This window comes from Sceloporus undulatus, chromosome 1 (assembly GCF_019175285.1).
Source record: "Sceloporus undulatus isolate JIND9_A2432 ecotype Alabama chromosome 1, SceUnd_v1.1, whole genome shotgun sequence".
Lineage (NCBI taxonomy): Eukaryota > Metazoa > Chordata > Lepidosauria > Squamata > Phrynosomatidae > Sceloporus > Sceloporus undulatus.
Window position 1 is genome coordinate 127,828,993 of NC_056522.1, and position 27,497 is coordinate 127,856,489.

At 41.5% G+C, this 27,497-nt stretch overlaps 1 protein-coding gene across 2 annotated transcripts; it reads right to left on the reverse strand.

The window, feature by feature from the left end:
• Positions 1-297: 297 nt before the first annotated feature.
• OGFRL1 (opioid growth factor receptor like 1) lies at positions 298-27,437 on the reverse strand. Of its 2 annotated transcripts, none has more exons than XM_042451583.1 (7): positions 26,947-27,437; positions 14,272-14,358; positions 12,929-13,007; positions 10,328-10,406; positions 10,164-10,230; positions 9,252-9,397; positions 298-7,124 (listed from the first exon to the last, which is right to left on the reverse strand). In XM_042451583.1, the coding sequence occupies exons 1-7, from the start codon at positions 27,331-27,333 to the stop codon at positions 6,365-6,367; spliced, it is 1,605 nt and encodes a 534-aa protein (XP_042307517.1). In that variant the 5' UTR covers positions 27,334-27,437; the 3' UTR covers positions 298-6,364. The 2 variants fall into 2 exon arrangements, with proteins under 2 accessions (XP_042307517.1, XP_042307508.1); XM_042451574.1 differs by having other exon boundaries at positions 12,929-13,010.
• Between the last annotated feature and the right edge of the window lie 60 nt (positions 27,438-27,497).

The window sequence follows — 27,497 nt, forward strand, 5'->3', positions numbered from 1 at the left end:
GAAACAATGCATATTGTATATGCCAAGATGCTGATTATTTTTATAAACAGAAACGAACAAGTTACTTAATATTTCCAACTGTATTAGACTATTAGTCTCCTGCTGTTCACCATTTTTCAAAATAAAAGTGCAACGATTCCCCCCATACCTAAATATGCCACTTTGTCGCAAAGATCTGATTACAGAAACAGCTGTTAAGTAATAAAGCAAATTATTTTTTAAGTTTTATAATGCAGTAATCTCTTGGATATTTCCCTTGAGCAAACCAATGTCACTAAAACAAAAAAGACATAAGTCTAGTTCAACAAATAAGCTTTATTTTATGTAATAGATGCCTGTGTTCCAGTGATCTGTTACATTTACCTTGCTGGATCATATTTCACAAATAAAAATGGACTTGTGACATTAACTGTGGCAGTTTTCATATATACACTAAAGATACTATAGAGCCACAAATTATTACAAGAGTCCTTGTTCAACTCAAGCTGTTGTCTCCATTTACCAATGAACTTGGCCACCTCACTTCTGAGGCTGATGCAAGTGCTTTATTTTACCCTGAGAATATGGGTTGTTAAGCAGGTACAATAGGCGAAGCAGCCTGAAATTAGGCAGTATGCAGGTTGGTGGAGGAGCAAATTCATGCACAAAGTTGCATTCATACATTGCACTTACATACAAACACTTCCATCAATATGGCAATCAGTTGAGGGAATCACCAAGCCTGGAAAGTGTTCCCACATGAAACCCTGCAAGCTGCAGCTGCAAAAAGACATTCTACTTCTGGTTAAGTAGATCAACAAACAAGGCAACTTTGTTTAATGCTCTAATACTGAGTGCATGTGTATACAATTATGCAACACAATTATTTCAATAAATGTCAATCCAATTTCACATACTGACCACTATTATCACAGGAGATATCTGTTGTTACTAGTTTGTGAGGCGGTTTTGCTATCCTTAAAAAAACCTAGATGCAAATTCAAACACTACACTATAGTGTCTGTGCACAGAAAGCTGTATTTCTTAATTGATCAAAATTTAAGTGCTGCAGTTTCAACCATCCTCCAGTAGAACTGGAACCAAATCTAACTCACAAATGTTGTAAGGAATAACTCAGACCCTTGTAAAATGTGTTTAAATGATTCAGTTGGTAAGGACCTTGTGCAAAAGATGGTCTAGATTAGTGCATCTCAAGCTGTCTGACATAGCTGACTGGCAATCTCTCATGCCATTATGCCATGGATCAGTACCATATTTGTGTCCATCAGCTACAAATGTTCCTTTCCTTCCTGGAAATCTAACAGGCAGCCAATCGCTTGGGGACTGGCACTGCTCCATGGACTACCAATTTAAGAGGCACTGCTCTAAAAGAGATCCGACAAAAAACAGACCTCTATGGATCATGAAAACATGTTTCTAATAAGATCCTCAAAGCAGTTTAGAGACTAGGGAAAAAGCTTCACATCATTTACATAGAGAGAAATGCTCAGTCACATAACTGATAGCACAATATGTGTCACAACATTGTACTATACTTTTTATGCAGGAAGAACAAATTCATTTCATCAGTGCATGAGCAGAGAAATTTGAGCAACTGCATATATACACTGTGTGTTCTGAACATAGGGGCAGCACATCAAAGAATAAATAAAGTACAGAGGATAAAAACTCAAGACAACAAACTTATGCTTTTAATATACATACAGATGATCACATAATCACTGTAGATATCCTCGACATGAAAATACTGTAAATAGATTCCACTTGTTGCAAAATAAAAGTATTGGAGCCACCAAAAGGTACTAAACCCTGTTCTCCTGTCTATTATTGTACATATAGAAGTATGTAATCTCTTTTTTTCAATGGGACTTCTTATGATTAACAAATACATCTACTGGGTATATATGTTGGCATCTATGCTCCATGATACAAGAGAAGAAACCAAAACTGTAAAACATATTCCTAAATCTGTGAAATTTTAATCAGCATGAACTTCTAATTAGCATGATGCACTTTATCACTTCTTCAAGTAAATAAAAAGACAAGACAAAACCTCTAATTCTGCAGTTTTAAAAATCAAAAGCATATCTCCTATAGCAGTTTTTCATTAAAAAATATAAGTGTTAAGTGTTTTCATAAAGATTATACACTATGCATGATATGTATTATCACACCTAGGTAAGGATTGTTATAGTGAAAAAGTAACAAGAGACAAAAATAAACTTCTGTGTGATAATAGCTGGGGAGGAAAAGGAACTGATGAGCCACCAAGTCTGATTCGGGAGGAAGATTATACCAGGTTCTCTGGATATATCATCTCTGACATATGTATTGTATTCTATAATCTCTTTTCCTCCTTGTGGCAAGCTTGACCTGATGGACTTCCTGATCTTCAAGTCTCCCTAGGGTCACCATGTCGAGTGTGATAAAAGGAGCATGGGATGTTACGACAGGAAGAGAGTAAGTCCACACAAGCAGGAGCATTTCCTGCTTTCACACACACACGTGTGTGTGTAGAGCATTTCATTTAAAAATGAGCCAGCAGAATTATTGTTATTACTGGCAGATACTGGTGTGTAGAAATCTTTGCTCTCAAATCCACTAACATTACATTTTTAAAACTTTTTTTCTCATACATTTATTTAAAATATTTGTAGATTGTTGTTCTCCTCAAAATGATTAACAAACAAGCTGTAAGTTATCAGCAGAAAAGATATTGATTTTTCCAAGCCAGATACAAAACAAATGAAATTATCTAAGTGCTTGCCGAAATAGTAATGTGTTTTACACGCTCCCCAACCTCAATAAATCTGCTAAATCCTTCACATAAATAGCTCCAGAAGCTGAGTGGTATCATTATGAATGAATCTGTTCTTAGCTGATGCAAGGCTGAAACTATGAGCCATGCCACTGGCCTAGTGTTAACTCATGTGCCGTCTTGAAGGCAGTCTCCTCCAAAATGTGGCTGGGAATTATGGACACTTTCATCTAGGTTGGGAAAGGTCTGCCTTAAAACAGATGAGGCTCAGCTTCTTGATTTAAGCCTATAGATAATTATACACAGCCACAGTTGCCTCAGCACCAATACAAGTATGGGACTGCACCTCCTGCCTGTATTGCTTTAACCAAGAATATCTTCAATCATGATGATTGCCAGCATGGGAATACTGTCCTTTTGCTAGTCACCGCTGCAGGCCAGATTTGACATGAAACAAAAGGGAGCTGAAATGTGTCAAGTACTGTTTCATACAGGGAACAGTGTGTAAGGTCATTCAGTGAAGACCTCTTTGATTTTATACAAGGTATTGCATGAAAGGTGCAAAAGCCCACCCTCATATACTGTTTCTAAGAACTTTAACAGTGGCTTCTGGCCCTCCAGATGTTTTGGAACTCCTCAAAGCCCCAGCCAGCATGGTCAGTGGTCAAGGATTCTGGGCGACAGAAGTCCAAAACATCAGGAGGGGTGAAAAGTTAAGAGCCACTGCTGTAAAATTTCTGCAGTTCCTCCTCTTCCTCTGCACATGCCGTATGCTTGGGAAAGATCTTCTAAAGTGAATCCCAAAGAAAGAAGTGGATCTTTAATGATATTTTTTACACTGCCAAGAAGAAAATAAAATCTGTTTTTTAAAACTACAAAGCTATTTCTGTTCAAAGAATGCATTGAAACTGCCACACTAATGTTCCCATACAAATATATTTTAGATATGTCTCCTTCTCCTCCCACTACACAGGATCTTGCACACAAGTATAACTGCCCAGTCAGAGTTAGCATTTTTGCAAAATCAGTGTTGGTATGGAAGTAAAAAGGAAACCAGAACTAAAAGATCCTGCCTCATGCATATATTGGCTGCACATCACACACACGTGAAAGGGGCAGCTGTGAAGATATGCCAAGCACAGATCTAGAAACAACTGTAGAAAGATGCTGCATTTTATTTGCTTTGAACAACTGATCATGTATGTGGGGTCTAAAACAAAAGTCTCCTTCCTCAGTGCTGTCTCAGTGTCCTTCCAAGAGGGTAGAGTAGCAGTTTTCTTAATGCAGGGAGATGCCTTCAAGCAGGGGTGGGAAATGTGTGCCTCTCCCTGCAAGGATCCCCTGGGACTCCATTCTGCCTCCAGGAGACCCCCCTCCCCCAGAATACCACAGCAACACATGCATACACACATATACATTTGTGTGTGTGTGCGCACGCCCACACACACACATCTGACAAAACAACTGGATGAAAACAAAATTGGAAATGATATAATGTCACTTCCTGTCATTGTGGGAACATTGGTAACTCCACATAGGGATGGTGACAAAATGCCTCCTCCTCCCCTTGGTAGCTTCCCAGAACGCAACTATGAGAAGCTAGGTGCTTCAAGATCATTTCAAGAAACAATGAGGAGAACAGAAGAACTTACAGAGAGAAACCTCACCATCCTCTCAATATTGGCATTCTTCAGTCAATGGCAACACCAAGAAGATATGCAGATAACCACTTCAACATACATATAAACCTTATTATTGTTAAAAACCTTTCTCATAATTTGGCAAGTAAAACCCAGATATGCAGGTGTAGGAATGTTTCATTCTTTGGCATTAGCTTAAGCTGACTCACTAGGAGAGGACTTGTTTTTTTTAGTAAGGGTATTTCTTGCTTTTTGCAAATTATTCATGGTCCCATCTGTCTCAAAGCTTCCCTTCCAAGCTACCTTTCTCACTACAGGGTGGTAATATGTGACTCGTAAGCTGCATGCAAATACACCCTCAACCATTTTTGTGCTCCTACTGCACCTCTGAAATTCAATGGCAAGCTACACTGTCAAATTTGGGTGGCAAACTAGCAATTCCACATTATACTTAAAACAAACAGGGAATGCAATGACAAAACAGGTTTTTAATTTTGTTGCTGAAGTTCAATGTCAGTCCATAGAAGTCTCTTTAAAACAAATATTTGTTGCTTGTTTTCAAGCAGTACTTCCAGTATGGTATTAGCAGTGTAGCACATGGCAGGTTCAATGGGGCAGGACTTAAGTCTAGAGCCTGTCATAATAGTCCACCTGTGCTCTACTCTATGGGGGAGGAAAATTACATTTTCTGGAGAACAGCAAAAAAGCAAATGGGCATACAAGAAAGATGTCTGGATTTGACATGCAAATCTCAGTACGCATGTTTTCCCTCCTGGTCATTCCCTGTATACTGGGAAGGCAAAGTATGAATTTGGGCGCGGGGGGGGATGAGTTGGAGGAAGAATGAAAAGAATGCTGTAGTCTTCCTTTTGCAAAGACTCTTCAAACTGCACCAGTGAATCTAGGTAGAAAGGTCAACTTTGAAATATTGCTTCCTTCTAAGCAGTTGAGTTAGCAATCATCACATCTTTGCCTCTTCAGTGTTTAACCTTTTCCTGTCCTTATATCCTTTACCTGCAGAAGCAGATCTCAAGGAAAATTATTTCCTCCTACCTAAACACAGAAATAAACATTGGTGGGGGAATGCTTTCTCGTGTATTTTTTTAGGTGTGCTAGCTGTAAGAAATGAAAAACCAGGATGGAGTTGGGAAATAGCTGGAATAATAAACAGAGAACAAAGTGAGAAAATATGAGAAGCTAAAGACAACTTAATCCAGCACATTATTCATGACCGGACAGTAAAGGATACACCAAGGGAAAAGACAATGTAAGTTGTTGGCACAGGTTGGCACAATGAATGCTAGTGTGTGAGTACTACTAGTAGTTGGTTCTATAACATTTTTTCAGTATAGAAAGTGGTTTTCTATCATTGTTATATTTTAGACTCACAAGAACTCTAGGAAGTAAATTATGATTCTCATTTTTCAAGTATGAAATTGAGGCTAAGTAAATTTAGCTTGCTTTCCCATGTGACTCAAGGCTGATATAAGACTGCAGTTCAATTCTCCTAGATCTGATCTCTATGCCTAAATGAAGGTACAATCAAAATCTAAATCCTTTTGATTTTTTTAGCAGCGGCAGGCATTGAACACATTAGTATGACAAGCAGTTATCTAGTGAAGAGACATTTTGACCCTGGTTCCTTGGAAATCTATCTGGCATAAAAGATTTACAGTTTTTAAAAGAAAGAGAGACAGTAATCAATATTAAGTGTTTTTACAGAAAAGTCTTGACAAATGAATTCCCTCAGGTTTGAGCGTTATGCAGTTTTAAGCTCAATACACAGCTTTGAAAAGTGCAAACAACAAACCAAGTTAAAAAAAAGAAGAAGACATAACCCCCTCAGAGGCTAAGCTGATGGATTCAGCATTGGAACCAGTATTGAGACGGCTCATTCTGTTTTGTACAAGTGAAGGTGACACCATTTTGTCATGTTCAGTAGATTTAAGTGACTCTTTCTTCTGAGTTATGTTTGAGATTCCTCTTTGTTTTTCATGTTTAATTCCACTGGGTTTTGATCCTTACTTACATTGTCCTGTAGATATGTCGATATATTAGTTGAATCATTTTTACTGTCACAGGAATCATTTTCTGGATTTCTACAGTCCTGGATAAGATTATCATCACTTTTGCCTTTAAGTTTTTTGACATGGGAAGCATTCTCCTTTTGTTTCAAAGGATTACCAGTTTCTTCCAGTTTGGAGTTAGAACATTCAACATCATTGTTCTTTTCACTGTTGCTCTGCTTAGCCCTTTCAGGGCTGCTGGTACATTTGCTACTCTGATCACTGTCTTCATCATTTTTAGTACGTTCTGCCCTTTTCTCATCAGATGCTTTACCACTGGAGCTGCAAACTGTGGAGGCATTCTTGCAGTCTCTTGCCTTTTTATGTTTAGAAGCACAGCTGGTACGATGAGAAACTGGTGATGACAGCTTTTTACTTGATTTGCTCCCTTCCAACTTCTCTTTCCTTGGTGGTCCCCATATGAAGTGTTCAGCAGGTGTATAGTGTTGCTGAGCAAAACGCAGGAGTTTTCTCCTTTCTCTCCGGTCTCTAATGGTATACACAAAATATTCCAAAGCACTTTGTTTAATGTTGGGAATGGTGTCTTCCACAAGAGCCTCATGAAGAATAAATTTCACAAGGTGAGGTTTAAAACTCTCATATCCAAGTTCTCCAAGGCTCTTCAGAATACGAGTGATTCGCAAGTAGTTATGTTGGGACCTGCAAAGAAAGATTGACTGAACTCAAAATGACAGGAAGCAAAAGAAAAAGAATTATTCCTGTCAGAGGAAAAAAGAGGCACAGGAGAAATAATCACCCCTACTTGTTACTTGACATAATCATGGTCATCACCTCTCAAGAGACAAATGAGATGGGATGGCGACTATTATATGAACTATTACATTTCTCTGTAAGCTGAAATAAGCTTTTCACACTGCCAAGGTACCACCAGATAGATGTAGTTACAGATGAATGCTTCATTCTTACCCTTAAAGGGTGTAACTCGCAAGAGATAGTGCTGAATTCCATGAGAAAACGCTACTTTTTCAGGACTGTATTAATATTATATTAATATTTTATTATCAACCACCTTTGGTAATCACCTATGAAGCTTGATATATCTGTCTGTATCTTCCCATGAGAGCCTGCTCAAATTTTGAAGAGTCTCAGGAGGCCCCTTCCTATAGTCCCATTATCTTCACAGTCATATCACATGTGGGGCCCAAAACAGGTCCTTTTTGATTACTACTCCCAGGCTCTGAAATTCCCTTCTTAGGGAGGGTAGAATGTTACTGGTCTTTTCTTGACAGACAATGACTTTTGTATTTTGACAGGCATTTTAGCACTGAATGTTGTTAAAGAATAGGGGATTGTACTGTTTTCAACTGTACTTTTTTCAAACAGCTTTTTGTTATTTTTAGTTGCATATTCTACATTGTTTTTAATTTTATTGATAGTTTAAAACACATTTTAATATTAACCCTTTACATGTTTTGCATACTCTATTTGTATTTAATTTGTACACCATCTTGAATCCTAGCTTTGCCAAGAAAATTTATAATAATAAGTTAATGATAATATGAGTAGGCATAACTGGCCTTGTTTTTCCCTCTTAGGAAGATGTGTAGCGCCAACATAAGCAAATATCAAATATGTGCTTAGCACTTATCCTGTACTGGAACATTTGATATTTCTAAGATGTTTTCAAGATTGCAGGGACAGAATAAGAATTACATAGTAATAACATGGGGTAGATGCTCAAGCTATGCATAAGCATACCCTTCAATAGTCCACAGGACCAGGACACATGTGGCCAAGCAACATCAGTGTGGTTAAGATGGCGAAAGTTATTAATAAGGAAGAAAAAACAAGCTAGCAGAAGCTGCAGCAGTTTGCTTTTGCTTGAGTTTGTAGAATGGCAGGATTCTATCCCTACGTCTTCTCTCCTCTCCTCCCTGCTGAGTTTGAACTCAATTTCCATCAACTGAAGTAAGCTCAGGATGAAGGGGGAAGTAGGAAGAGGAGAGAGAAACTGGGACATTTTGAAAATAGAAGGAAAAGTGGATGACAAAGGATTAATCAGGACTGTCCCTGACATGTTGGGATAGTTAAGAGCGTATGTACAACCTATGGAAAACAACACAAGAATCTCATTTTTAGCATCAGTTCTATGCTTCCAATGATGGATAATCGCATTCACCAATTCAAATAACCAGTACAATTGTATAATGTGGTTAAGTTCTATATTCAGTGACTTTCTGCACCTTGACATGGATAATAAAATATAAAATACTCAGTCACATGGATGAAAAGGTGAAAAAAATTAAATAAAGGATTGACAGTATTCCATCTGCATCTCCCCCCTCCATGTTCTTTTGAATTACCATTCTCTCTTTCTCCTTCTCTCTCTCTCTCTCGTGCACACATGCACATATTCATAAAGGCTTTCTGGGTTGGATCAGACAAATACAGAACACAAATCTTATTCCTTCACAAAATGGAGGAAACAAAATACTGCCTTTCCAGCAAGCACCATCATCCTGCCTTTGAGAGCACTGGATAGCCACACATTTATGTAATATCTGAGTGAGAGACACGCTCATGAAATTAAACGTTTTATAGATGGATGCAAATAGATATCTTGGTTACAGTGTGGGGACTGTCCACATGATGTTGATTTAAATGTGTTGGATTTTTTTTGGCAAGTACAACTTATACAACAGCTTATGCACCTGGGGAATTCGAGCTGTAAACAATCATGATAACTCAATGCAGGGAGAAGTTTGCACTGAGGATTGTTTGATACCTCTGGCAATTCCAAACTATCTATTACTGGAGATTACTTACTCATTCAAGTGCTGGAATCTTTCTTGCCAGTTAGAAGCTCGTGATACATTCCCATTTTTATCTGTAAGTTTTATTCCAAAAAACTCCAGCATCATTTTGTAAGCTAGCAGGAATCTTCGGATTGCTTCCTTTGTTTTTTTGAACTCCTAGAAACACATTTTTGGAAAGAGACAAAAAAGGACATTACATATTTTTCCCCTCTCTAAACCTATTACATCATCCCCACCATTCTAGTGTACTACAATTCCCACCATTGTCAGCCAACATGTTCAATGGTCATGTTGGCTGGAGGCTGTTACAAAACTGAGGACCTTTCACACTATAGTATTATAGCACAATGTTCCACTTTAGCTGCCATGGTTCTATCCCAGTGATGGTGAATCTAGAAGCCAGGGAAGGTCTGGGGGGGAGGGGGGCGATAGGCATGTGTCCATTGCTTCTCCTCCTCCAGCCCTTCCTGCGGCTCCCAGCTGGGGAGGAGTGGGCATGTGCCTGTTCCTCCTCCCCACAACCCTTTTTGACCCCCAGCTGTCTTTGGCTCCTTCTTCCCAGTGCCATTTTCTGGTTTCCAGCTGTCTCAGCAGGGAGGAGGAGGAGGAATGGTGTGTGCCTGTTCCTCCTTCTTCCTGGCCCGTGCTGGGCAAAATGGCGTTGCATGCCACCTGTGGCACACATGCCATAGGTTCACCATCATGGTTCTATCCTATTGAAACCTGGGATTTGCAGTTTAGGGAGGTGTACTTAAAATTTTCTGCCAGAAAGCTCTAGTACTTCCCCGAGCTACAAACCCCAGGATTCCACAGAATGTTACTATGGCAGTTAAGGTAGAATCATAGTGGTATAATTATGTAATGTGAAAGGATCACGGGGAAGGATATATCAGTAAGGTTATACTGTAACTTTAAACTTTACCTCAATTTCATACGTTGTTAATTCTTTGGCATAGAAATTCAACCCTTGTTCTCTGAGTGGGAAAAGCCTGTATTAAAAAAAACCCCACAGATTTGTTATAGATAATTTATTAAATAATAAACCAGATTTATTAAAAGGAATGGAAAAAGTTAAACATTACCAACCACTGTATGTAAGTGTGATTGTGTTCCAGTTTTTCATAGTCTCCCTTCCACTTGTTCAAGACTTCTTCAATGTAAACACCTGCAAAATACATGCACAAATGCAAGTTTTAACACATTTGGAAATCCATAATAAGTGGCTACCCCCTGAACACATGCAAAAGACAACACAAGGCAAGATACATGATGAACTAGGGTTAAAAATAGCTAGCTGCTGACAAGCACATGTTTTGTTGAAAGTACAGAAAATAGCTTTCTTCCATGCTTGGGGAAGCATCAGACTTCATTGTTTTGTTGCCTTGCTCAGAAGGACAGGAGAAGATAATATCTTCACAGACACTTGGAAAGAGAAAAGTTTTTTGTGACTTTTCTGAGCAACTGAGGTTAGTGTACTGCGGATGAACTCTCCTATCTTTTCTCAACTATGCAGGATGATAGGGGCTCACTCCCACAATTGTGCTGGACAAGAGCATGACAAAAATGATGTGTGTCTGAATTTAAGCTCCAAGCCCTAGATATCTGAAACTTGGCATGCCTACTAAGGGATCCTAAGGGGTGCAATGGAAGGGAGAAGTAGATATTAGTTAAAACAATTATTTAATTTTAGATAATTGTGATGTGTCTGTGCATCTGAAGCACATTACACTATCTTCTGTCAGTAGGGGTCCTTTTACTATTCACATCTGTAGAGCTATGAATTCACTTCAGCTTCCATGGCAACATCCTACAGAATCTTGGAATTTGCAGTTTAGGGAGGGGCATTTAGAATCTTTAGCCAGAGAATTCTGCAAACCCCAGGATTTCAGAGGCTGCTGCAGGTATCACAGTAAAGAGCAATCAAAGTGGCATCACTACACTACAACTATGTACTGTGAAAGGGCCGTAGGTGACTTTCCCTAAACAGTGCATAGGCTTCCTGTTGATGTAATATATATGAAGCCCAAGGGAAGGGCACCCATGATAGGTCTGTTTGCTCTCACCTACTGTAGGAAAGTTCCCTCATCATTAGCATGAATGGAGCAAACCTCACCCTCAGGAGACCAAAGGCATGCACCATGTTGGTGAGCATCTCCACAAGTGGGCCCACAGCAATTGGCAATGTGCCCAACATCTCTACAGATTTACTTGAAGGTTTGGCATATCAAGCTAAGGACAAATGTGCCAAGGTAAGCACTTTAACTAGTAGTTAATGTAAACGATTAGCTACCAGTTAAGCGTTCCCGGCTTGGCACAGCTGTATTGCCTAAATACCCCAAAGACACCAGATCCTGCCTGATCTTGGAAGCTAAGTAAGATTGGCCCTGGTTAGTACTTGGATGGTAGACCACCAATGAATACCAGGTGCTATAGGCTATATTTCATAGGAGGGAACTGGAAAAACCACCTCCTTGCCTAAGGAGTTTATCACATGGGGAAAATTGGAAGTTTAAACAGGTAAGAACCCATGATTATCCAGTGTATTAGGCGCAAATGTGTGAATGGTTTTCACACGACATTGTGTGGAAACATAATAGAATCTGATAAGAAAGTGACATGAACCAGCAAATAGGTATAGGAAAATATCAATTCATTTCTGTTTCATTCATGAATTCGCTTTTTTTGCACAATTGCTGCAGTATGAAAGCTACTTGGGGTTTATTCACAGGATACTCCCTATTTTTGTGTATGTTGCCATATTTCCCATGGTTCTTTGGGGCGAGTTTACTTTCAGTGCTGCAGGGCAATGCTGTAATACTGCTGATAAAGCTCCTAAAATAAGTACCCACCCTTCTTTGTAGCCAGAGCTCTTAAAACAAACTACTGATGCAAGGACAGAGAGAGGGGAGAGTGAATGAATGCTTGCCTCCCAGTCTGAGACCCCACATGCTCCTCTCTCTGTCTGTCTGTCTCCTGCTTCAGCCCTCCCTCCCCAAATTGTCCCCTTTAAGGGATTTTGGACTTCAGCTCCCAGAATCCCTGACTATTGGCCAACATGGTTGAGGCTTCTGGGAGCTGAAGTCCAAAATCCCTTAAAGGGCCTAGTTTGGGGATCACTTCAGCATCCCCTCCTAGCCAGAGCTCTTAAAGAAACAGCTACTGAGGCAAAGGCAGGGACAGAGCAAGCGATATAGAGAAAAGATTGAGTTCCCCCTCACTCTTTCCTGTGTATGTCTGTCTGTCTGTCTTCTGCTTCAGCCTTCCCTCATAGCTAGGCCTCTTAAAGGACCAGCTGCTGAGGGAAGGCAGGGACAGACACAGATACACACACACACACTTGTTGCGGTCTACGTGTGAAAATCATTTGCGCATTTGTTCACTTTTGCGTGATGTGTGTGCTTGAATCATTATTGGTGTGGAGGCACATTTGGTCCCATCATGTGAAAACCATCTGCGCATTTGTGCAGGTTAATCTCAGATTCTGCACGAAATAACAGTGTTTTGCGTGTGAAAACCATTTGCACAATTGTGAGCTAATAACGGGTTCTCACAATTTTAAACTTCCAATTTCTCCCTGTGTGATAAACTCCTAAGAAAACACTATGAAATTCATGGGGTCACCATAAATCAGCAGGCAACTTGAAGGCACACACCACAATGCTACCAATAATGCCATGGATAACTTACCATCAGGTTTAAAGGGAATTTTATTCTTGTAAAAGCGAAGGTTGCACAAATCATTCTGGTATCTCAGATCTTTAAAGTTCTGCTGAGCAAAGATGAAGAGAAATACAAAGCATGATCAACCAATCGAGTTTTTGGAATCAAGTCTTAAAAGTCCTATGCTAGAACAGAAGGGATTTCACTATGTTTTTAGTAATGCCCAGATACACTCTAGCCAGACCCAATTTTGTCTAAAACTACAGCTTGAAAACATGGGAGATATATTAAGTGCCTTGCAACTTATCTATGTCCTGTGTGACAAGAGAAGCTTCTGTGGACACATTATAAATTGGAATTTTAAAAAAGAATCGTTTTCAAACTGTACAGAATGTACTTGTGAGGCACCTAATGAAAATCAAGGTAGAATTTCCACCCAAACCAATAAAAGTAAGAACCCAATTTAAAGGTTTGTGGGTTTGTCCCAATACAGCTTGTTAAAGTGTTCACCATTCCCTAATGAATAAGCCTTGATATTTATTTTATTATGCTCTTTCATCATCATGTTAGTCCTCTGGCTCATATATCAGACTTTCCCCCTATATATAATAGTCATGGCTGACTGAAAGTTGGGATAAGGAGGAAAGGCTGAGAGAAGGACTGTTTAACCCCATCCTTGCCAACCATTGACTTGCACACTGTCATCCCAAATGCCAACACACTGGTCTACTGGAAACCAATAAGAGAATTAAATGTAATGCATAGTTTTGACCTTGAGCTTGGGAGAATAAACGACTAAAGCAGGGGTTCCAAACCTTTTTGACTCTTATATCTATGGTGGAGCCCCTAAGAGGCCTACCCTATGTCTTACTAGTTAATGGTGTTTAGAAGTATATATAAGAATATATATGTGTGTAGTATATGTAAGAATATATTCTTATTCATTAATTTCATTCAATTTTTTTTATCTAGTTTGGGACTGGGCAGACACTCTGTTCTACTACACTCCTCAGTAAGCTGCCAACCCACTTGCTGAGGTAGCTATTCAGCCATCTCCGTTCCAGACACCCATTGACTGGAACCATGCATCAGGATTGGTACCGTATTACCATTAGCAAGGCCTGCGCGCTTCCCCTTCTCCCACCTTTTGCTTTGTTAGTTCTTGTGTGTGAGAGAGAGTTTGTTGATTCTTTATTAATAAAAACTACAAGCCCTATTTGGAATTACATCTGGAGTTCTGTGTGATTAACATCTCTTTCAAGACTAGTATTCCAACAGTAGTTTATAGATTTGAGGGACTTCAAGGATTTAAAGTTTCTATACAGTAATTATATCTTAATTAATGACCTAAAACCACAAAATGATCTTACTGGATATTGGTGCCGGTATTTGTACAAGTCCCTTGCTGCATAAAAACTTCTTTTTGGTTTAGCTGTCATTTCAGTTGCATCATCACCCTGGAAGGAAAAGACATATTCAATGGAAGCAGCAGAATGAGCATAACCATTCAGTCACACGGGTATATCTGGCTGTGTGATGCTCCACTTAGAATGTATAGGCTATGTTCCAAAGGGCCACATACTGTATACTGTTTTGCATACATACTAGTGCTCTTGAGTTCCCTTTCCATCACAGTTTCTTGCTTCCCAAAAACTGCTTCTAGATCTTTTAGAATCTACCACTTCAGCATGATGAACAATACAACTAAAATAGATATGATAGAAAGACCGGCAATATGCAAGTTTCATCACACCTTCATCTTCATGTCAAGAGTGAATTCAGAGCGCCTCCATTCAACTGCTTTGTAAGTTGTGTTAGGCTGCTCCCATTTGAAAGCACGCTTCAGATGAGCCATGCTCTTCATACAGCTACAATGGTTTCTATTTTGGAGCTGACAGGCTTTGAAAAGGCTTTTCTTAAGAAAATAAAAGTATATAGCACCATTTTGAGAATATAGTGCACACAACACTTCCATATAACTGCATTCCTATTGCAGATCCCATGATAGCTGGCACATTCTCATAGCAATTGTATCACATTGACTATTATGTAAAGTGGTCCCAAAACGTTTTGAGTAATCAGAGGCAGAGCCTTGAAAACTAACTTTTTTGGGATACAAATCACAGAATTCCATTAACAGCATGGACACTTTCCCCAGCTCTGACCAATAAAAGACAGTCTTCCGTAGTAAAATGTTAACATGTGCTACTGCTACATTAACAAAAATGATATTTTACTCAAGAAAATTTCAGTAGTTTATGAGACTTATGGAATATCCTTACTTTCAACTAACTTTGCTGGACTACACTACAAATACTGAAGTATTTAAATTATTTGACTGATAGACTGATTAAATGATTGATTGATATCCCACCTTTCTTCTGGCACAGGACTGAAGATGGTTTATTCAGTGGCAAGTAGATTTTTTTCTCCAATAACATCCTCTTTCAGCCAGGCTGGAAAGCTGCCTCGCTGTAGTGAGGTATTCACTACTCCCTTTGCCAGAGATGATAAATCTTGATTTCCAGTGTTGAGATCACTAAATCAGTTTTTTGTCCTATAGCTGTCAGGACACCTAGGATCCCTCCTCTGCCCCTGCAATGATGGAAAACTGTGCAGCTTGACAATAAACTGCAGTTTTCCAGAAAGCATGTGGCTTCTCCTGAGAATTGTGCAGCCATCCCTGAAAACTGCAGCTTTCAGCACAGAAAGGAAAGGAGAAAGACTGATTGGGAGCAAAGGGAAGATTCCTCTGACAGGACAAAAATTTGTGCGGTTTCATTCTTTTTCTAATAAACATTGCATAACTGTGCAAGTCATAGGCATGCTGAGGGTATTTATCACTGCTAAGTGCAGCTTCTGTCTCTCCTTTCTGTGTTGGTTGCTCTCCATGCAGGATTTAATACACAATACCTTCCCCCGTTCTCCATTCCACAAGGGTGCAGCTACCCTTCCCGCCATGGACCAAGAGTGGTTCACTCTTCCTCATTCTTTGCATAGTAACATTTATGTTGCAAAACATCCCACTTCAAGTCACCACTGGCTTCGCCACTGTCCCCAATGAGGTTCAGTTACGATATGATATCTGTTTTTCACTCCCAAAAATGACTGAATTCAGGGACGTAGCCGGGGGGGGGGTTCTTGGGGTCCGGACCCCCCCTTCTGTTAGATAAAATGAATGGTGTGTGCTGCCGCGCCGCCGCACCCAAGCCCCATTATAATGGTGGCACTTAGTCTGGACCCCCCCTTCCCAAAATCCTGGCTACGTCCCTGCTGAATTGCAGCCTTTCCCACACAGACTAAGGATCCACCTTTCCTCATTAAACTGTGTGATATTCAAACTGGCAAATGCTGACGTTTCAATGAGCTCAAATTTCTTTTCCTACTCCCATAACATATGGAATGTTTAACATCCAAACTGGTGAAGGCTGAAACTTTACATATTCCTGGTACACGTATGTAACATTTGTTTTCTTCCTTTACCCTTGTAATTTCAAAGTTCCATCTCCATGTGTGTGCAAATGAAAACTCTCAAAAGTCACTCAAATTCTCTTTGCTCCTATCTCTCTTTTGCTTTTTTTCATCACGTTTTCTGCTGACACATTGTTGAACTCCTCACTACATTGTTTGTATAGGAATATAGTGCATAATTCTGTATTGCACTTTCCCCAAGTAGATAGAGAAAAACAACATAAGCTGGTAGGCCTTTTTTTCTCTCAGAAAGCTATGCAATTTAATGAAAAGATTGCAAGCATAGGTTTTTGCTGCAAAACAGCACAGTGTCTCAAACTCCCACATAGTTCTGGAAAAGCGCATAGTTTATGTTGTACCAGAAACAAACCAATAAAAAAGTGCTATTTTTCTTCTTGCATACATTTCTGGAGGGGTCAGAAACTCCAAATTCAACCTCAATTGAGAAATGTCCCTGTCATTACTACCCTTTACTTACTCACCCAGTCCCCCTCTGGCTACTTTCATGAGCCAAGAAGGGCACAGATCCAATATGCATGTTGTGGCTCTCACAGCTTCAAGGATCCTGTCAAGCTATACAAATTCAAATGTACCCAATAACACTGCATACAAAGTTACATCCAATTCATGTATTTCAAGTATAGCACCCAAGTCGCAGTGCAGATCTTTTACCTTGGTTGGTCCCATTCTGCTTCTGCTAAGCAGGAGTTGGACTATTTGAGATCATCTACACAGCCACCACCTATTTTTTCTACTGTACCTCAGTGGGAATTTACCTTGGGTTTCTACTTGCATTTTCCATTTCTGATTTATTCTCCCCACCCCCCTACGTCTGCGGGGGACTGAGACCAAGCAAAAGGTGGAGGAGAAGTACTTTAAAAAGGAAAAGTTAAGCAAGAAATGTACATTATCTTCCCATCAGGCAAATTTAGGAAAGTCACCGTTTATAGATTAGTCTAGATCATCTTCAGCCAGACCAGTAAAATAATCAAAATCCCCTCACACAACTAGATAATGAATTCTCCTATTCTACTCACAGACAGTTGAAATCATGAGTCCTGCATGTCCATTAGGGTAGCTAGGAGTCTGACACTCCCCACGCACCAACCTGAGGTGGGACAGAGCCCTCAGTTCCAAGGTATCCCCTTGTTCTTCAACAAGTTGGTCAACTGAGGCTTTTCTAACCTCTGATAAGAAACATCTAGAAGCTTTGGCACCTGGTCATCTCAATGGGCCAATGGGCCAGTTATCTTTCATGATCAGTGACACTGACCCCAATAAATGTAACTTAATCTCATCACCCTTTGTTACCTTCAGCTGTGTTGACCAGATAATGGAAGGGGCCATTATCACAAGCTTTGGACAATTTTGTCTGCAAAGTGTCATGCCAAGTCTTCACAGTGGGCTGCTGCATGGTCTGTATTCTCTTCCTGTGGGACAGGGCAGAGAATGCTCCTGGTTACTGGAGATAGCTCAGCCAGATGACACGATGCAATGGTGGCAAAGGAGTAGGATTTATTCGCTATGACCATCATCAGTGCATAGGCTTTCTGTTGGCTCTAGCTTGTGATCAGCTGTACATATGTGTGTGCCTTCAAGTTGCCTGTTGACTTATGGTAACCCTATGAATTGCATAAGGTTTTCTTAGGCAAGGAGCATTCAGAGATGGTTTTACCAGTTCCTTCCTCTGAAATATAGCTGCAGCACCTGGTATTTGTTGGTGGTCTTTCATGCAAGTACTAAACAGGGATGACCCTGCTTAGCTTCCAAGCTCAGATAGGATTTGGTGCCATTATGGTACCAGATGTCTCACTTGTTTCAACTCCCTAGTAAACCAGAGAGCTCAGCTGGTTCACTTTGAGACATATATGAACAATTATGTCCATTGCTCTGGTCATTTTTCCATTTGAGATCAGTCAAGACAGGAACAGTCAAGGAAACAGGAAACTCCCCAAGAGCCATCAGTCTCCTGGGGGGCACCATTTTAACCAACTCTCATCCCTTCAGAGGCTCCAGATCCCAGTGCATCCAAATCCCACCAGGTAGTGATCTTTGTAAAAATCATCATCGCCTCCCCCCCACCCCCTGGAATAAAAAACTAGGTCAAACTAACTATTTGCTGAAGTGCTATGTTAGCTACATGCTACTTTTATTGAGATCTCCAGCACCAAGCTTTTAACAAGTTCATCTCTATATGGTCATTTGGTTTGCCCTTCATATTTCACTCTTCCTATTGTTGTTCACACAGGATAGAAGACAGAAATTTAGCGCTGTATAGTAAAAAGAACATAAGGCAGATGTTCACACAAAAGTAGTTTTACAATTCATGTTCAGTTAAAGGAAAAAAAGGTCAGCAAAAATTCATGTTCAGCTGAAAAAAGGGGTCCTGTGCTGCTGGAAATGAAACTCCATTGAATCCACTTCAGAAATGATGAAGAAGCCACAGGTTTCAGACAAGAACTCAAATTGGTATGTGGGATATTGGAAGAAAAGGGCTCTTGTGGGTATAAAGACCAAATTAATAACAATGGCCTGGTACAGACCGCCCAAAAAGGGTGGTCTGTTGGTGCCTAGTTTTGCTCCACGGAGAATCCGCAGCCTCCAGACTGTGGGACTTCCCCACGGAGCAAAAAGAATCTGAAAAAGCGGGTTCTTTTTGTGGCGCGATTATGACGCCGCAGTGCACCAATGGCGCACTCGCAACATCATAATGGTGCCGCAACATGTGGACGCTAGGCATCCTGCACGTAACAATGGCAGCGCCCATCTGTGCAGGGTGCCGCCATTGTTATGCCCTCATCACGTGCTAGGGTTAAGGCATGTGTGGGGAGACCGCCCTCGGCCAACCCCTAGCATGTGAGGAGGGCACCCAATAGTCCTGTCTGTACTGAGCCAATATCATGCAACAATAAATTACACAGATGCTACGTGAGAAGAATGTAGAAACTGTACTCAAGTGAACTAATGAAGAACATCATAGCCCCAGTTCAAACAATCATCTCTCAGATTAACAAAGAGAGATATATGTAAGCATTTTGCTGATGAGCAAAGTCCCTTCTATGTTCTGCTATAAGCAAGGAAATTTCCCACTTCATCTAGAATACGTTGTTATCAACTTCTGAACAAGCTAGATCTGATTAACTGGCCTTGTTCCAAATCAACAATATAGTTACTAATTGGCATATAGTTATCAAATAGTAACTTTGGTTATTAGAGTTAGTAAAGGTAACGGTATTCCTGTTGACAAGGTTGTCAAGTCATGTCTGACCATAGGGGGCAGTGCTCATCTCCGTTACTAAGCCAAAGAGCCAGCGTTGTCAGAGACCATTCTGTGATCATGTGGCCAGCATAATTGTACAGAATGCTGTTTACCTTCCCATCGCAGTTGTACCTATTTATTTACTTGCATTTGCATGCTTTCAACTGCTAGGTTGGCAGAAGCTGGGGCTAATGATGGGAGCTCACCCCATTATGCAGCACCTAGGCCTCGCTAGATGGAGATGAAAGGGGAAATTATGGTTAAATACAGACTTCACTTTCTAAGGCAAACTGCAAAGAGAGGGGAGAATAATAATATCAGATGCCTGGTTTATATTTCAGCCTAATAAGCTAAGATATTATTATGTGAATGCAGCCACAGTGTGTGGAAGCTAGGGATAGTACTGTATTACACTACTTTGGTTTGATAGCTGCAATCCTAGTACTACAAAATGGTGGCCACATTTAAAAACAAAATATAAATATTTGGAACTGGGCTGAGGGAATCTGTGGCTCTTCAGAGTTGGTCTACAAATCCTATTGACTTGACTACTTTACTACTGTTCATGCTGGCTGAACACAATGGACAAATGAATACTGCAATGTTGGATCACTCATGCACACCCAAAAACACACTTATTTTAGGATGAGCATAAACGGTGGATATGAGAGAGCTCTGAGACATTTATCTCAAGTGTAGCAGAGGCTTGTGCTCAAATGTTACCTTGAATATAGAGATCAGGAGACAAGAAAATGTTCCTACAGAAGAGGTGGCTGTTTCTCCACTACAGCAACTTCTTATTTGAAGAAGATAATTTTAATACATGATTGCTTGTGCAGGACTAGGACAACACACCTGGAAAAATCTAGCACTCCAGACTAAAATTTTCACACTTTGCGCCACCCATTTCATATTCCAGCCAAGAAATTTTATACTGAATAAAGGTCACGCTGATGTTTAAGGATGTGCTTGCAGGTACCCTATACTTTATTCTATTAAAGTATTGAAACTTAAAAAAACAAAACAGGTCTTCTACCCATGTCCATAAGAGACTGTTTAACTATTTATTACAAGTTCTGTGGGGCAACTGAAAAGTGTATCTGAAGAAAAACCTGTGGCCCTTTAAGACTAGCACACTATTGGTTAAGATTTCAGATTATGAATGGATCAAGAAGCGTTCTAGTGGCATTAGCCATCTTTTAGCTAATCTTCAAGCAGAGAATCTAGGAGGAGAAAGGGATTGTTACACACTATGGTGACAGAGACATCTTTTCTCCTGCAAGTCTCCTAAATTATTCAGCTTTTCAGATGAGTTCAAGAGACTGTTGAACTAAGATTTGCATGGGTAAGTGCAAGCCGGTCTATTCCGAGTGCCCTGAATTTGACTCTGCAGTCCGTAAAACATTTTGAGTGAAAAAGTTTTAAATATTAAAGAACCTTGCATTAAGATTTCAAATTGTCAAAATAACCATTGTAAAAGGTTAAGAAAAAGAATGCAAATGCCCACCCTTTTATACTTTCTTTTCTTTTTGCTTTCAGTAAATAATAAGGCTTTCACTGCCTTATGTTGGTGTTTGCTTATGTAGAGCACATTAAATAATAATAGGCACCTCATGTGTAAATGCTTGGTAATTCCATATGCTTTATTCTAAGCAATATCTTAATATAAAATATTCTAACAATCTTCCCTCAAATTATAAATATTCCAGATTTATAGGATTTGTAACCTAAGCCTTGGAGGAAAGCGCTATGTTCTAAACACTGTTTATGACTGCACAAGAATTGGTGGTGCAGCAAGGTCTGGTAATATTTGGTAATACAGGTTGAGTCTTCCTTGTCTGGATATCCAAAATCCAAACTTCTATACATGGGTAGATGAGATAGTGGCACCTTTGTTTTCTGATGGTTCAATGTAGATAAACAGTGGCCCCTTTCACACTGGTGCATTTGAACTGGATAGATCCTGGCAGATCCAGTAATCCCCATACCGAATCTGTCCGGAATGATGGGCCCCCTACTTTACCCTGATCAAACCTCCCCGGTGCAATTTACCTCTCCGATGTCCACACTTGCCTCTTTCTTGTTGTCAAATGATTTGCATAATGACTTCCGCTTTGGCAATGGTGATATGCCATGCAGCCATTTGCCAATGGCATGGGTGCTTCCCCCCCTTCTTTTTTAAAAAAAATCTAGCAGGAACGTTCGCATATATTGTCATTTTGACAGATTATGCGAATGCTACATGCTCCAGGGAGGGAATCCCCTCAGCTCCCTATCTAGGCCCCCAGCTCCTACCCGCCCTTGGCAGCCTCACTGGTGGGGAGCCTGGGCAGAGCAGTCCTGGGCCCTCCTCTGCCTCCTCCTCCGCCTTCCTCGGGCTGAGAGAGTGACTTGACCAGAGCATGTGCCTTAAACTGGTGGTGCTCAGTTTCCCTCTTCTCCTCCTCCTCCCCTTGCTGGATCCCTCCTCTGCCTCGTCCTCCTCCTCCCTCTGGCTGAGTGTGACTTGCCCAGAGAGTGCACCAGCACTCTGTTTCCTCCTCCTCCTCCTTCTCTTTCTGGCTCTCTTCCCTTACCTGGGCCTGGGGCCTCCTTGTTCTGGCCCTGCTTCAGTGCCAGGAAGAGGAGGGGAGGAACTAGGAAGAATCCTCCAGAGGACATTCCTGACTGCTCTCAATTCCTCCCTCCCTCCCCGCCACCTCCCTCCCCACTGCCTTCAGGCCCTGGGTTTGCCAAAAAGAAACGGGGAAACCCCCAATTTCAGAAAACCCACATTGAGGGAGATTTCCCCCCAGATCGGGTGTGCAAAACCCCCGATCTGGGTGTGCAAAACCCAGCACCAGTGGAAACAACCCACTTTTAAATCAGGTTCAAAATTGGGGTATATGATAGTATGAATGGCCCCAAAGTTTCATGCACAAAATTGACAAATATATTGTGTATAAAGTTACCTTCAGGCTGTGTGTATAAGGTGTGTATGAAACATAAAAGACTTTCATGTTTAGACTTGGGTCTCATCTCCCAGATACATCATTATATATATGAAAATATTCTCAAATCCTAAAAAATCAGAAATCCAAAACATTTCTTGTCCCAAGCATATCAGGTAAGGGAAACTGTCTTTATTTGCCCAGCAGAAACATCACCATTCACTTTTCTAACCAGTTTTCATAACCATATTCTGGTTCTGTACTTATCATATCAACCAGAGTCCCATGATGGGTCTGTTATATGAAGAATAATTTTAAATGAGAATAATACCACTTCTCATCGCATTGGTGAAGACTGATCACACACTATGCCCTCCCATACTCAACCCATGCTTGAGGTGTTGTTAAGTACTTAAACAAAAGGATACGCTTCTCCCTTTTTTTCTGAAGGTAAAAAACAAGCAACCTATACTTTTTCTTGATGCAAGACCTCTCCGTAGTATTTACTCACACTGACAACAGACTTCTACCTGCATACAACCCTTGATATTCAATGTGGGGTAGATGACAGAATTGTTCAGGGATCCAAGTAACACAGCTTCTATACTGTTAGCACTGTGTGAATGTATTAAAGAGGGTTACTGAAACAGGGATGTGGTGGTGGGGTAGAGTGTGGTGGGGATGGAAGAGATATTCAACACAACGACAGAACTGACATTATTTGAATGATCCCAAAGTCAAGCAGCATCAAACAAACTTAGTCCAATAGAGCCTTGGCTATAATATCATTGGGTCTACAATACATTACCTTGCACTTTACAGGTGTCCAGTGTGTTAAGACTATTCTAACTTTACACTGCTATCACAATACTTTCTGCAGGATTGCAATCAGTGGATGGGATACATGCAAGTTAAGAGGCAATTGCAGTTCATGAGCATCCATAATTTAGTGAGACACTGACAGCTCCAAAGCACTACTGTTTGCTAAACACAGAGAAAGAAAGAATTAACTTCTGGAGTGAGGGGTTGACAGACCACCCCAAAGGGGCAGTGAGACACCACCCCTTTCTTAGCCAGATCGGGGTTGTGGCAACCTCACGCCACGGCCCCAATCTGGCCTTTTGAGGGTGCAAAAAGGAGTCGCAAAAAGTGACTCCTTTTTGCACCCTTGAAAGCATGCCATAGCCACCGCGGTGCAGCTATCTGGTGCTCCTTCGGCGCTGTGTCATATGGATGCAGACCCAGAGGTGTGCAGTAATGCCATGCACCTTGTGGAGCAGCACATGGCGTCAGGGCACCCTGGGGGGGCAGAGTCAGGCGTACGTCGTGAGAACGCTATACCCCAACTCTGACCCCATGCTGGCCTTTCAGGCCGGTCTGTACAGGGCCTGAGTGAGCAAAAGCTGCACAAGCAAATCTAGAATCTACATTGTATTTTAAAGGCTGCATTGCCATTTTCAGTATACTGTCTGTCTAAACTACAAAATTTGTGACATATGAATATTAAATAAAGCAAAGGATATTTATTGCACCATGCTGTAGGTCCTTTTCTTCTATGAAATGTATTGACTAGATTAAAAAGGAAAACAATGACCTTCCAATCTTCTCAGAACATTTTTTATTACACATTTCAATCTTTTTTCTGAATTCCATCATGTTTTCATTAAAAGTTAGATTATGTTGCAGATATTTTATGTTGCCACATTGCTTTCCTTCATTTAAATCCCTATGACTGAAATCCTATCTTCATGTCAACTGAATTCAGTTAGGCTTACTTCTGAGAAAATGTACAGATTATTGTACTCTAGGACACCAGTTAGGAAGCTGTCAAAATATGGAGCCAGGTTTGTATATTTTCAATGTAGAAACAGAAATACGTGGCAAAGCTCCTAATTTTGACTGCTATTCACATGGTCAAAGCTGCATAGCACACAAAGAAGACATATGGTTTCAATTATTTTTCTCTAGCAATAATTAAGATTGTGAGTTAAAAATAACGGGGGAAAGAACCTTCAGTCCACCTTTTGTCTGAGATTCCTGGGAGGGGAAAGTGGTTTAAGAATATGATCTGCATCATATTCTGAACTAAATTTTTATTTAAAAAAGAATAGGAAAGAAAAGCCGAAGACACACAATTAATTTAATACTACAGGTTGAGTCTCCCTTAAACAGAAATATCAAAAACCAAAACTTTTTTCACAGGTGGCTGAGATAGTGACACCTTTGTTTTCTGATGGTTCAATATACACAAACTTTGTTTCATGCACAAAATAATTTAAAACATAGTATTAAATTACTTTCTGGGTAGAATGTGTATATGAAACATAAATGGATTCTGTATTTAGACTTGGGTCCCATCTTCAACATATCTCATTATATACACATACTGTATTCAAATACAGACATTCTAAAATAAAAAAAAAAAGTGAGGGGAAAGAAAAAGAAAAATCCCAAACACTTCTGTTCCCAAGCATTTTGGATAAGAAAGGCACAACCTGTACTAGCAAAGCAGGATTTGCAAGGGGGGGGGGGGGGGGGTTGTTGTGTGCCTTCAGGTTGTTTCCAACTTATGGCAACCCTAAGGTGAACCTATCATGGGGGTTTCTTGGCAAGATTTGTTCAGAAGAGGCTTGCCATTGCCATTCTCTGAGTGTGAGAGCATGCCACTTGCCCAAGGTCACCCAGCTGAGCTGGAATTCGAACCCTGCTCTCCAGTGTCATAGTCCAACACTCAAACCACTGCATCATGCTGGCTCTCTGGGGAGTAAGATGGTATCTCCATAGTAGGTTTATGAGTAATATTAAGTCATGTCCAGGAGTCCCAGTACAAGTAAACACAGCAGCTGTCTCCACAGACAGCATGTCAAATAAACCTTGTTCTGAAGCTGCATTCTGTCACCACAAGTCTCCCTGCAATTTAGGCTCTCTGAACTGGAGCCTGCTGACAGAAAAGATGCGCCACGAGGAATTTGTAGCAAGAAAAAGGAATGGATTAGAACTACTTTGACCTTTGACATTTCAAAAGCTTTTAAACTAGCAGATAGAAACTAGCAAGCTGTTCAGTCAGGGCAAAGGAAAATAATAAAGCCTCTTTCACACACACACACACAATGCCACAGTTCCTCCTTTCTCAACCTGCTATGCAATGGAACAGGAAGAGAAGCAAACACAGCTGGGCAGACCAAGCAGGGTCCTCTACTCCTTCATCCTTTCTGTTTAATGGTTTATTCCAGCATAATAACCAAAGGTAATAGATTTTCCCATAAAACACCTAGGGAGGTATGAGGCCTTCACCCTGCCTTCGGGTTCGTCATACCTCATGCTCAGGCCTGCATCCACACTGCAGAAATAATCCAGTTTGACAACACTTTACCTATCCGAGCTCTGTGCTCTGGAATTCGGGGAACAATAGTTTTGGGAGACACTTAGCCTTCTCTGTCGGAGAGCTCTGGAGCCACAGCAAACTACAGATCCCAGAATCCCATAGCATGGAGCCACGGCAGTTAAAGTGGTGTGAAGAGGCATTATCTCTGCTGTGTGGATGCAGCCCATGTTTACCTTATTGCCTAATGAGGCAAACCCCCCCCACCACCACCACCACCAAGCACCCATGGCACACAGCTGGCACAGGCTCAGAAAGGGGGCAAGGCAGTGAAAAAGAGGAGGTGTGAGCTCGTGTGGACACAACACACCCACACACCCAAACACCTCTGCCTAGCAACCTGGCTGCTAGAAATGCAACTGAGAGCACACAGTCTGGAAGGGCAGCTCCTCTCTGGAGAACTTGGCAGGCTGGCTGAGCAGAGGCCCTCCTTTTCCAGGACAGGCCCTCCATTTCCGCCTCCTGTCCAAAAAGTCCTCCATTTGGAACAGGATTAAGAAGCATGCATTTACTATACATTTATTGCAGTGTTTTTACCACAGGCTGACCAGAAGTCCTCCTTCTCCAGGACAGATCCTTCCTTTCCGCCAGGAGGAATCCCCAAGGGTCCTCCATTTGGAGCATCGCTGAGAAGCATGCATCTACATCTCTACTAGCGTTTTTAGCTCAGGGTAACCTGAGGTCCTCCTTTTCCAGGACATAGTCTACCTTTCCACCTCCTATCCAGGAGGAATCTCAAAAAGGTGCTCCATTTGGAATAGGACTAAGAAGCCTGCGCTTCCATTTCTGAGGTCCTCCTTTTCCCAGGGCAGGCCCTCCCTTCCCTTCCCTCCTCCTCCCTTCTGTCCAGGAGGAATCCCCCAAAGGGTCCTCCATTCTGAGCCTGGCTGAGAAGCCTGCACTTCCATTGGTGGCTCTTCCTTGGCCATGTCCCCCCTTTTCCCTGGAGCCTCCTCCTCCTCCTCTGCAGTGAGGAGCCCTGCTTGCTCCCATTGGGGCTTACCTGCCCCTTGGGGCTTGGGGCCTGGCCTTCCTCGCCCTCTCCTCCTCCTCCTCCTCCTGCTGCCGCCTCCTCCCTGTCGCCTTCCTCCTGCTCAGCCTCAGCCTCCTCCTGAGCATTCTCCTCTCCTTCTCGGCTTGGCGCAGGGAGCGGCTCCCCTGTCTTTGGCGGCTGCTCTTCTTCTTCTTCCTCTTCCTCCTCCTCCTGCTCTTCTCCTTCCTCCTCCTGCTCTTCCTCCTCGGGGCCTCCTTGCCTGCTCCCACCCCCTGCTCCGGGGCTCTCCTCCTCCTCCTCCTCCTCCTCCGGCTCCGAGTCGGTCTCCCAGGTGGAGTCGCAGTCCTCCACCGTGGCGGGCTCCTGGAAGCTGACCCCTCCGAGGAAGCTGCCCATTGGGGGCCCCGCCAAGACCCCACCGAGAGGGGGCTGAGACTAGAGGACCAGGCAGCCGGAGGGAGGGAGGGAGGCTGGAGGCTGGCTGCCTGGCAGCTGGGAGGCGCAGAGGAGCAGCCAAGGCGGAGCAGCAGCGCCAGCCTTCCTCCTCCTCCTCTTCTTCT